Source organism: Petromyzon marinus, chromosome 11 (assembly GCF_048934315.1).
Source record: "Petromyzon marinus isolate PM22_M1 ecotype Great Lakes invasive population chromosome 11, UKy_Petmar_22M1.pri1.0, whole genome shotgun sequence".
In the NCBI taxonomy this organism is placed as follows: domain Eukaryota; kingdom Metazoa; phylum Chordata; class Hyperoartia; order Petromyzontiformes; family Petromyzontidae; genus Petromyzon; species Petromyzon marinus.
This window is the reverse complement of record NC_133677.1, coordinates 13,482,232-13,494,294: the sequence shown is the minus strand read 5'-3', so window position 1 is coordinate 13,494,294 and position 12,063 is coordinate 13,482,232. Positions and strand designations below refer to the sequence as shown.

The 12,063-nt window shown below is 46.8% G+C and overlaps 1 protein-coding gene across 2 annotated transcripts in view; it reads left to right on the top strand.

The window, feature by feature from the left end:
* The window catches only part of XPNPEP1 (X-prolyl aminopeptidase 1), a 49,238-nt gene that overhangs the window by 4,981 nt on the left and 32,194 nt on the right, over positions 1-12,063 (top strand). Inside the window, exons 2-4 of one of the 2 annotated variants that reach the window (XM_032951952.2) lie at positions 3,900-4,028; positions 6,280-6,343; positions 8,005-8,109. In XM_032951952.2, the coding sequence (XP_032807843.1) occupies positions 3,912-4,028; positions 6,280-6,343; positions 8,005-8,109 (286 nt within the window). In that variant the 5' untranslated portion in view covers positions 3,900-3,911. The remainder of the gene's footprint in view (positions 1-3,899; positions 4,029-6,279; positions 6,344-8,004; positions 8,110-12,063) is intronic. The other variant, XM_032951953.2, reaches the window with a different exon arrangement.

Sequence of the window (12,063 nt, the reverse complement as noted above, 5' to 3'; positions counted from 1 at the left end):
GATTGATCGGTGATTTACTTACTTATCTCTGGCACGTGCGTGTGTGGTGTGTGTGTACCGAGCCACACGCAGCATCAGCAGCAGCTATCGTCATCTGCAGAGAATGCAGTGAATGTGAAGTTGGGTCTTCAACAATCCCCGTCTCTTTGTGCACGACCGCTAAACACGGTTCAGGTCATCGCTCAGAAGCCCGGGACACTTTGCAGGCTCGCTGGCACACGGCAGCAGCAGCATCAGCAGCATCAGCAGCATCATCAGCAGCAGGCCTTGGCCGGATCTGGACCTGTTTCAGCAGGGGGGGGGGGCATGCCACGGGACCAAAGATCAAACAAACCCCGGGCGGGTTGATCAGAATCCGAAAATGTATTCATACTGGAGGAATCCGATGAGCTATGAAGCTATTTTTCACCGATGTTCCAGCAGGTTGCTCGTTGACGATGAGAACCGCTCCCCCCCTTGCCACAGTGCCTCCTTGTTGACTCGTCCTGGCGTGGCGCGATGGTCCACAGTGGTATAGGTGGGTGCCGTGATGACAGACGGGCCCAGCTCAAGAAAACTTTTATTTTACCTGATTAGGCCCACTGAGCTATGTAACTCTTTTTCAGAAGCGCGACCGGGCCACAAATGAGTGCTTAACGAAGTGGCTTGTCGCGTCGAAATTTATAGCAGCCAAATACTCTTAAACGCGTGTTTTAAAATGTGGGGGGGAAAAAACCGGAGGACGCGGAGAAAAACCCACACGACCACGGGGAGAACACGCAGACTCCAAATATACAGCAGCAGCAGCAGGCGTCAGGGTGTGGATCGAACCCACGACCTCCTGTCACCGTGGAATCGCACAGCGGCAGACTTGCGTCGGCTTTGGGGCGCCAGTCGCAAACTCCCACCGTGGTGGCGAGATGTTGCCTCCCTCGCCTAGTATACCGGAGGTTGTGGGTTCCATCCTGATGCCTGATGTATATTTGGAGTTTCCATGTGCTCCCCGTGGTCGGTGTGGACTTTTCTCCGGGTCCTCCGGTTTTCCCCTCCACATTTAGAAACATGCTTTTACAGTATTTGGCTGCTATAAATGTACACGTGATAAGCCAGTAAGTTGTGCTATCATTTGTGGTCAGGTCGCTTCTGAAAAAGAGCTATATAGCTCAGTGGGCCTTACCTGGTAAATATATATTTTTTTAAGTACCAAGATTGTGTTCTTTGGCTAATGGATGTTTCAAGCATGACTTGTGTACCTTTTTAGCATCAATCATAGAGACTTTACACTTCTCATAGGTTTTGGATGAGGGTGTTATTTGTGTGTTAGTCAGGGCCAGGACCTTGTCTTTTGGAATGAAAGGTCGCGTCGTTAAGTGGCATGTTCTTCTTACGTAAATGTAGAGTTCAAGTTCAATTCTTTATGCGCACTTTGAAACGTAGTTCAAGAAGATGGGGACTTAAGCGGCCATGCAAAGTACTTGTTTAGTTGTAAACGACGGCTGTAAAGATTAAAATGCAATGCAACTCCACTCATCTGCCATGGTGTGCGGGATGAATGTTCTGGCAAAGTTTTCATTGCACATCTCAAATCTGTGATGTTTCTAGTCCATCTCCCTGCACGTTTCCTTGTGCATCACGACGGTATCTCCCATACATCTCCAATGCATCACTAATCATCTCTGCCTTCCTCTTCCTGTGTGATTTGGTCTTTCCTGCCCACGCTGGATTTCTGTGAAATAAGGGCTTCATAGCTCATCGGATTTTTCCAGGATATATAAAACTATTCTGAGAAAATATCCTGATTATTTCATTCCGCACACCTTCCACCATTCCTCTCAGCCCCCAGCTGCGTATCTTTGCCAGGCTTTGCTGTGTCTCTCTTAGATCTCTCTGCTTGCTCTTTGGGTCTTTCGGTAAAGTCACGTGGAAATAAAATAAATAATGGAATACGACGTTTCGATTGCAACACAAGCAACCGTCATCAGGTGCGAATGAATGCAAGCTCGGAGAGAGACATACATACAGATAGAGAGACAAACACAGACACGGAGAGAGACACGTACACAGAGAGACAAACACAGAGAGAGACAGAGAGAGACACATGGGGGAGAGACACATCGAGAGACAAACACACAGAGAGACACACACACAGAGTGAAACACAGAGAGAGACATGGGGGAGAGATACAGAGAGACACACACAGAGAGTGAAACAGAGAGAGAGAGAGAGACATGGGGGAGAGATACAGAGAGACACACACAGAGAGACACAGAGAGAGTGAAACACAGAGAGAGAGACATGGGGGAGAGATACAGAGACACACACGCAGAGAGAGACACGCACAGAGAAGCACAGAGACACACAGAGAAACAACGCCTTTGTGACGAGGCATTATATATTGGGGGGGGGGGGGGGGCATAGAAAGTAGCATGTCAATGCGAGCGGTAGGGGGAGAAACGGCGTACCCCATTATTTATTTAATTAATTCCCACGTGACTTTGCCGAAAGAACCAAAGAGTAATTCCTGTTTGCACGAAAGCTTAAAATCTCTCTGCTTCTACCATTTGTATTATTTCCCCCACGCCTCGGCTACTGCTTCTGCATCCTTTAACTAATTAATTGCATGCTGACTGTTGCACTTTTGTGTAATCCATTACACTGTACATTTTTATTTTTTTTGGTGGAGGATATGCGCATCACATTACCCCCATGCTTTCAGTGGATGCAGGGAAGCCCAGCCATTTGAATTGGTCATTAACTGATAAAAAAAAAGTCTGCTCCATTCACATGTTCATTACCATTATTGGCAGGCACATTGAAGGTTCGTATTGCTTAAAACAATATGCATCTTAATAATAGGGTTTTTCCCCTTTCTTCTGGCAACAAAACTGAAACCTTTTTACGAGGAATCATTTGTGCATTAACCACAATACTTGTGGCAAAGGAGGTCTAATGATGTAGATGCTTACCCCGAGCCCTCATTACTTTGATAGTGCATTGTGTTTGAGCTGTACGCCCTTTGGCGTCCTCTGGTCTAGCACCAATTGAGACTAGGCTCAAAAGAAAGCTGTCTCTGGTGTGGACCAATCAGTTTCAAGGACAATGCATCATATATTATCATAGTGTGTTTTTTGTTTGCATTTTTACCAAAAGTATTGTGGTTAATGCAGACATAATTCCTCGTAAAAAGGTTTCAGTTTTGTTGCCAGAAAAAAGGGGAAAATCCCTATTATTATATTTTGCTACTGGCAAAGGAGGTCTAATGATGTAAATATGCATCTTCTAAAGCAGAGGTCGGCAACTTGCGGTTCTGGAGCCGCATGCGGCTGCTTAAGCACTACTTTGTCACGTTTATTTAGGACCGTCTCGTTTTGTCGTGCATTGCGACTCTTGAAATATTCAGTTTTTTTACCGAATTCGAATATAATTCCTCCTCTTGTTATTTTGGTTGCTGACCGCTGTTCTAAAAGGTGTGTTGATAAACAGTTCCTGATCGGTGCTCTCCCAGCTGCATTGGCTTCCAGTTGCCGAACGAATACATTATAAGGCTGCACTCGTTACACACAAAGTGCTTGCCACGGATGAAACACAACACCTTGCTGATCTCGTCAAGGAGCATAACCCATCACGCGAACTACGCTCATCATCACAGCGGCTTTTGAATAGTCATCAAATATATACGGTCACTGCATCGTGCGCTTTCAGATGCGCTTCTATTGTCATCTGGAACGCTCTACTTTCCGATATTAGGAAACCACTGGAACTATGCACTTTAAAAATCTATATTTAAAACTCACTTCTTTAGAACTGCATTTTGTGTTTAGTTTGTTGTCCTTCCCCCGCACCTCCGGTTAGCACGGTTGGCTACGTACCGAGCGAGAAAAGGTCAACGTGCAAACATCTGTGCACATTCTGTTGGACAGAAAGGGATTAGTATGAAGGCCAAGGTAACAACGGAGATTCTCAGGCGCTTGCGCAATGCCATGAAGGACGTCCACCTGACAGCGGAGCCTCTTCAAGCACTCATCGTGCCATCGGGAGATGCACATCAGGTACCCAGTGCAAATTTGACGCTTGCACACACGTGTGTGCCTCCTAGGGTTGTTTTGCCCATTTTGAATCGATGCAACCAATCTGAAAATCTGGCTTAGGTAAGTAATATTTGATGATCCAAAAATCTTTGTTTTCGGAATTATCAGAAGGTATAACATCACCGGAAATCGTCACATGTTTTACGTCACTTCCATGCTTTTTCCATCAAAAGTGCCGTCACATGGTATCAACTGACACCACTAATCTTAGTACAAAGACACGATACTTTATTATGGAAAGTAAATTACCTATAAAATTAAAAAATATATGAAACGTTTTAATCATGCCTCGTACCTACATATAGGCACGTGGTAGTGCTTGCATACACATTATGTGGTGACTCTACAAATTTGATTTGTATAGTAGGGACACCATGGTGGCTACATGTTATAACTACCTCGCCTGGTATACAGGAAGTTGTGGGTTCGATCCTGACCCTGACGCCTGCTGTATAATTGGAGTTTGCGTGTTCACTCCGTGGTCACGTGGATTTTTCTTCAGGTCCTTTGGTTTTTCCCTCCACATTTTAGAAACATAAATCATTTAATTGAGCTATCACTTGTGGCCAGGTCGCTTATAAAAAGGAGCTATATAGCTCAGTGGACCTTACCTGGTAAAATAAAAATAGTTTAGTTTAAATGATGTAAAATAGGAATAGGCTTTACCCTTCTTGGCAATACAAAAGGCGTTAAGATGTTCAAACACCGAATTGATGCCTATTTCAAGGCATCAAGTATGCATTAACGACACGTACTTGTGGCAAAACATGCAAACAAACACGCTCTGATAATATATGCATTGTCTTTGAAACTGATTGGCCTACACCAGAGACAGCCTTCTTGATAGCTGCTCAACCCAAGCCATTCATACCCTGGTGCTTGCATTGCCTTATGTCCTAGTCTCACTCGTGTTAGACCAGAGAATGCCAAAAGGTGAACCGTACAAGGGCAATGTATCAAAGTATACTAGCTCAGGTTGAGCAGTTATATCTATGGGACCTTTTTACCAGTATCAAAATGAGTTCATTTAGTCATTCTTATTTTTTATTCTAAGTTTTAAAAACAATTATTGTTTAAAATTAGATATTATATAAAATGTAATAGCTGCATCTTTGTTTCCAGGTTTTGTGCATTTACATAATACACTCATTCACGTAAAAACATACACATATATAAAGACACAAATCCCGCATATAGCCTTTAACAGATTGTTGGGTCTGCACTGGGTACTCATGACGAGCTTGAGCGAAGTGTCAGCTGTACGTGAACACTGGACTTGCGGACTGAAACAAAATGCATATCAGAGGGACACAGATCTACACGCAGCAGTTCCGTAGATGTGTAATAAAGCAGATTAATATTTACAACTCTTTGTGAGTCTATTGCTGGATGAAGGCCTTCCCGTGCAGTGTTGGCTATGGGACGGTACTTTGCACTTTTCCCTGTGGGTTGGTGAAGGACGGAAGCCCAGGGACAAGTTCGGACATCACTCACCACTGATGTTACCCATGGCTGGGTATTGAAACTTGGTCGGTGGTTTCAAAGCGCAGCGCGCTAAGTGCTGTCCCGTGGCTCCTCCCTATAGTGTCTACTTAGGTTCAGATAGACTCCTGCATCAAACGCAATTTTTGTAGGGGTGTCCATTGTCACTCTAGAATACGTCTATCAGATGAAGAAACAAAAACGGAAGTGTATCGATGAAATGTCAGAAGCTCATGTGATTTGACAATGTTTAAGTTCTTGGGGTGCATGCAAATATTATTGCCGACCAAAACTATCATTCTGTTGCATTCAGAAACGACATAAGCCCGTATTGGAGGAAAAAAATAATTACGCGGAAGGAAACCTACCCCAAAAGGCTCATTAAAAATGGTTCCCTGATTGCTCATCCTTGACTTCAATTAGAATAAAAGAATATTCATCCAGAATATAAAAAAATCCACAAATGGATCTTGCGACATAACAAACGGTCTTGTTCTGATTTTTTTTTTGTTTAAGAATGTTCAATTTGGACACTGGTTGGGGAGATGCTTTGTCTCCACATTTTTATGGCACAGAAAACATTGTTGATGACGGTACAGGAGCAGGACATTGAGTACAAGAGGAACACGTCTTTTATGTAACGAGAATAAGCGTGGTACATCGGTAAATGTGCTAGTCTCCACTGCATACTGCTTATGTAATGGCTGTGCTCTCCTCGTTGTTTTTGCAGAGTGAGTACGTGGCCGACTGTGACTGCCGTCGCGCCTTCATCTCTGGTTTTGACGGCTCTGCAGGTGGGTTGAGTCTTTCACTTTAATCAGAATGAAAAAATAACAATCGAAAGCTGTGCTGACAGCGGTAAGAGCTGGTAGAGGCGCAGCCCTCGAATTGCTCGCTCGTGCCGCTGCTGGCAGAAGGGGCCTCTACTTGGGGGAAGCTCTTGAGAACCCCCTGTAAGAGGGTATTTTGCCTACTCTTCCGAGTTGGCCAGACATCTTGGAAGAGATGGCAGGGACCCACACTTTATCCCACCGCGTGCAACCCGGCCAATCGACTGACTGCGGTGAACCCATCTATACCGCTGGGTGGACAGGCGGTGGGGATTTGAGAAACTTGTGCCATTGTTTCAGATGCCACGCGTCCGCCAAGAGGGGTAATCGCACCAGCGACTGATGGGTTGCAAGTCCTGTTTGCTGGCCATTACATCGTGGCAGTGTTCCGCTGAGAGTTGTGTACAATTACAAATAATGAGAAGCTAGCCACGTTCACTTAGCACAATTTGTTTTAACAAGTAAAAATACATTAGGCCTTTGATAATGCCCCCCCCCCTCTTCAGAGTTACGAAAAGGGCAGAGAGGTGGACTCGTTTATCGTGGGATTTATCTTTTGTTGTCTCGTCACGCCTAGATATGGACACGTATCTCTCTTTATTACCGCTCATAACTTAATCGCACGCAAGCAAGCACCTAATTTTGAAGCACCCGACGCAAAAGATTCCTGGTTTTGATCTTCCATGAAGCTCATGAGCCACCCTAAACCACATACACTCCACAAACCATTGGCAGCACATGCGGATACCCAATGTACAAATGAAAAATGTAAAACTCTCCAGTGTGCGACTGTGGTCATCCAGAACAGACCATATAACGTGTGACGACGCCATGCCCAATCCACAAATACGAAGGAGACATCACAGCGATGATACACTACTCTGCTGCTCCTGACTCGGTTATCTCGCTTGACCACCTGAATGTGAAATTGTAGTCGTTGCCCTGCATCTGCATCAGCCGTACGAAAGATGAAAATGTAATAGCAAATGGTATTATCATCCATAGCGTGGGACTCGCTAGTATAGCGTATATTATACTATTACCGGAGGTGGATGTGCCTCCAGGTGGCTTGCGGTATGCACAAATGTTGGGGAGCAAAAGTCACGACTCCTTTGTGCCCATAAAGTTGGCACCCAAGGCGAATACTGCTATTTATATGTACTGTATATACGCTTACAGTACATGCATGCGTGTTTGTGTGTGGGGAGCGCTAGCGTAGCGATTAGCGCGCTGTGCTATGAACCCGTCACTGATATTGGCTCCGCGCACAACCAATGTCGGTGACAATTATCTGAACCAATCCTGGGCCTCCCCGAAATTTACTCTGAAGAGTGCTAGTTGCGGTGTGTAAGCTTCGTCACCTGGGAAACAAAGGCGGCTGGGCGGGTGTGGTGCTGGGCACCCACCCCCTCATGTGCCTTGAAAACTAATTTCTCTAGAACTGCTTTTTGTGTTTAGTTTATTACGAATTTTTGTGTTTAGTTTGTTATCCTTCCCCCACACCTCTGATTAGCACGGTTGGCTACGTACGGTGCGAAAGAAGTTCGACATACACACAGAGTACATAGGTGTTACTCCCTAACAGCACTCGCCCGGGGGGTGGGGATCTTTGTGTTTGCGTGCAGGTATGGCGGTGGTCACAGAGGCACAGGCGGCTATGTGGACAGACGGCCGCTATTTCCTGCAGGCCGCCCAGCAGATGGACAGCAACTGGACCCTCATGAAAGTCGGTGCGTTTCCGCTCGCTCCTTTTTCCTCGCCACGACAACTCGGGGTGTTTGACTCGGTACCATTCTGTTTTGTCAACTGGGTGAACATCTCTACTGCCGCACTCATTACACACAAAGTGCTTGCCACAAATGAACCGCAATATCTCTGTGAGAAGTCCCGAATGGGTTATCACTGCAGAAGCCACCCCTTGGCTCCCACCACTGTTTAGCGTTTTAAAATGTAGTCGTATTAGGAAACCATCCAAAATTGGATGAGTTGGCGATCCCATTCCAGCAGGGGAGGGGGTACTACTTTACATAAATCATTAGGGCCGTGCCACCCCTGGTCCCCTGTGGCAATGCCTCTGCTGTGAGTGTGGCATCCGCAGTGGACGAGAAGACAGCCCGGTTGTCTTCATGTCATCCTGGTACCAGTTATCTTAATTTACTTGAATGTGTCACGAAATAAATTGTTTTTTCTGACGATGAATGGGCATAAAAAATATATGTTAGTTTTATTCGGCGTCGTTAAATACAAATTGCATCTCGCAATCGCTAAGGAACCGCAGACAAGCTGGAAGGCAGCCAGGCGGTGAGCCGGCGCTACCAACAATTGCCAAAGTTCTGCAGTCCTACTCTTTGGTTGTATTCAGTAAAGTCACGTAGGTAAAATCAAATAAAAGAAAACATTTAAATCACGACGTTTCGGAGGCAACACAAGCTTCCGTCTTCAGGTGGAATAGTCACAGCAGAATATCTGTGTCAGGAGCACAGTTCAGAGACGACCGGGATTATATACAGGTTAAGGGGCGGGGGGAGGAGTCATTAAGGGGCGTGGGTGGGTGGGAGGGCTGGGCTAAGCAGCCTTTTGATAAACTGCAGGGGGTTCGGGGGGAGGGGGTGGTGCACTGCACGAGAGCGGGTAAAACCCACTTTGCACTGCACCTCTGCTCACCTTGAGCACCTCAGTATTTCAAGAGGGACAATGGAACATGAATACGAGATGGTGGGTCCTTAATAAATAACGGCACGAAACGGTCCTTAGAAGAACCGCATGCTGCTCTGGAACCACAGGGTGCCAACTCCTGCTCCACGGTAAACCGGACTCCCATGGTAAACCGGACTCCCATGGTAAACCGGACTCCCATGGACTCCCATGGTAAACTGGACTTCCATGGTAAACTGGACTTCCATGGTAAACTGGACTCCCATGGTAAACCGGACTCCCATGGTAAACCGGACTCTCATGGTGAACTGGACTCCCATGGTAAACTGAACTCCCATTGTAAACCAGACTCCCATGGTGAACTGGACTCCCATGGTAAACTGAACTCTCATGGTAAACTGGACTCCCATGGTAAACTGAACTCCCATGGTAAACCGGACTTCTATGGTAAACCGGACTCCCATAGTAAACTGGACTCCCATAGTAAACCGGACTCCCATGGTAAACTGGACTCCCATGGTAAACCGGACTTCCATGGTAAACTGAACTCTCATAGTAAACTGGACTCCCATAGTAAACCGGACTCCCATGGTAAACCAGACTTCTATGGTAAACCGGACTCCCATAGTAAACCGGACTCTCATGGTAAACCGGACTCCCATGGTAAACCGGACTCCCATGGTAAACCGGACTCCCATGGTGAACTGGACTTCCATGGTAAACTGGACTCCCATGGTAAACTGGACTCCCATGGTAAACTGGACTCCCATGGTAAACCGGACTCTCATGGTGAACTGGACTCCCATGGTAAACTGAACTCCCATTGTAAACTGGACTCCCATGGTAAACCGGACTCCCATGGTAAACCGGACTCCCATGGTGAACTGGACTCCCATGGTAAACTGAACTCTCATGGTAAACTGGACTCCCATGGTAAACTGGACTCCCATAGTAAACCGGACTCCCATGGTAAACCGGACTCCCATAGTAAACCGGACTCTCATAGTAAACCGGACTCCCATGGTAAACCGGACTCCCATGGTAAACCGGACTCCCATGGTAAACTGGACTCCCATGGTGAACCGGACTCCCATGGTAAACCGGACTCCCATGGTAAACCGGACTCCCATGGTGAACTGGACTTCCATGGTAAACTGGACTTCCATGGTAAACTGGACTCCCATGGTAAACTGGACTCCCATGGTAAACCGGATTCCCATGGTAAACCGGACTCTCATGGTGAACTGGACTCCCATGGTAAACTGAACTCCCATGGTAAACTGGACTCCCATGGTAAACCGGACTCCCATGGTAAACTGGACTCCCATGGTGAACTGGACTCCCATGGTAAACTTAACTCTCATGGTAAACTGGACTCCCATGGTAAACTGGACTCCCATGGTGAACCGGACTCCCATGGTAAACCGGACTCCCATGGTAAACTGGACTCCCATGGTAAACCGGACTCCCATGGTAAACCGGACTCCCATGGTGAACTGGACTTCCATGGTAAACTGGACTTCCATGGTAAACTGGACTCCCATGGTAAACTGGACTCCCATGGTAAACCGGACTCTCATGGTGAACTGGACTCCCATGGTAAACTGGACTCCCATGGTAAACTGGACTCCCATGGTAAACTGGACTCTCATGGTGAACTGGACTCCCATGGTAAACTGGACTCCCATGGTAAACTGGACTCCCATGGTGAACTGGACTCCCATGGTAAACTGAACTCCCATGGTAAACTGAACTCTCATGGTAAACCGGACTCCCATGGTAAACCGGACTCCCATAGTAAACCGGACTCCCATGGTAAACCGGACTCTCATGGTAAACTGGACTCCCATGGTAAACCGGACTGTCATGGTAAACTGGACTCCCATGGTAAACCGGACTGTCATGGTAAACCGGACTGTCATGGTAAACCGGACTCCCATGGTAAACCGGACTCCCATGGTAAACTGAACTCCCATTGTAAACCGGACTCCCATGGACTCCCATGGTAAACTGGACTTCCATGGTAAACTGGACTTCCATGGTAAACTGGACTCCCATGGTAAACCGGACTCCCATGGTAAACCGGACTCTCATGGTGAACTGGACTCCCATGGTAAACTGAACTCCCATTGTAAACCGGACTCCCATGGTGAACTGGACTCCCATGGTAAACTGAACTCTCATGGTAAACTGGACTCCCATGGTAAACTGAACTCCCATGGTAAACCGGACTTCTATGGTAAACCGGACTCCCATAGTAAACTGGACTCCCATAGTAAACCGGACTCCCATGGTAAACTGGACTCCCATGGTAAACCGGACTTCCATGGTAAACTGAACTCTCATGGTAAACTGGACTCCCATAGTAAACCGGACTCCCATGGTAAACCAGACTTCTATGGTAAACCGGACTCCCATAGTAAACCGGACTCTCATGGTAAACCGGACTCCCATGGTAAACCGGACTCCCATGGTAAACCGGACTCCCATGGTGAACTGGACTTCCATGGTAAACTGGACTCCCATGGTAAACTGGACTCCCATGGTAAACTGGACTCCCATGGTAAACCGGACTCTCATGGTGAACTGGACTCCCATGGTAAACTGAACTCCCATTGTAAACTGGACTCCCATGGTAAACCGGACTCCCATGGTAAACCGGACTCCCATGGTGAACTGGACTCCCATGGTAAACTGAACTCTCATGGTAAACTGGACTCCCATGGTAAACTGGACTCCCATAGTAAACCGGACTCCCATGGTAAACCGGACTCCCATAGTAAACCGGACTCTCATAGTAAACCGGACTCCCATGGTAAACCGGACTCCCATGGTAAACTGGACTCCCATGGTGAACCGGACTCCCATGGTAAACCGGACTCCCATGGTAAACCGGACTCCCATGGTAAACCGGACTCCCATGGTGAACTGGACTTCCATGGTAAACTGGACTTCCATGGTAAACTGGACTCCCATGGTAAACTGGACTCCCATGGTAAACCGGATTCCCATGGTAAACCGGACTCTCA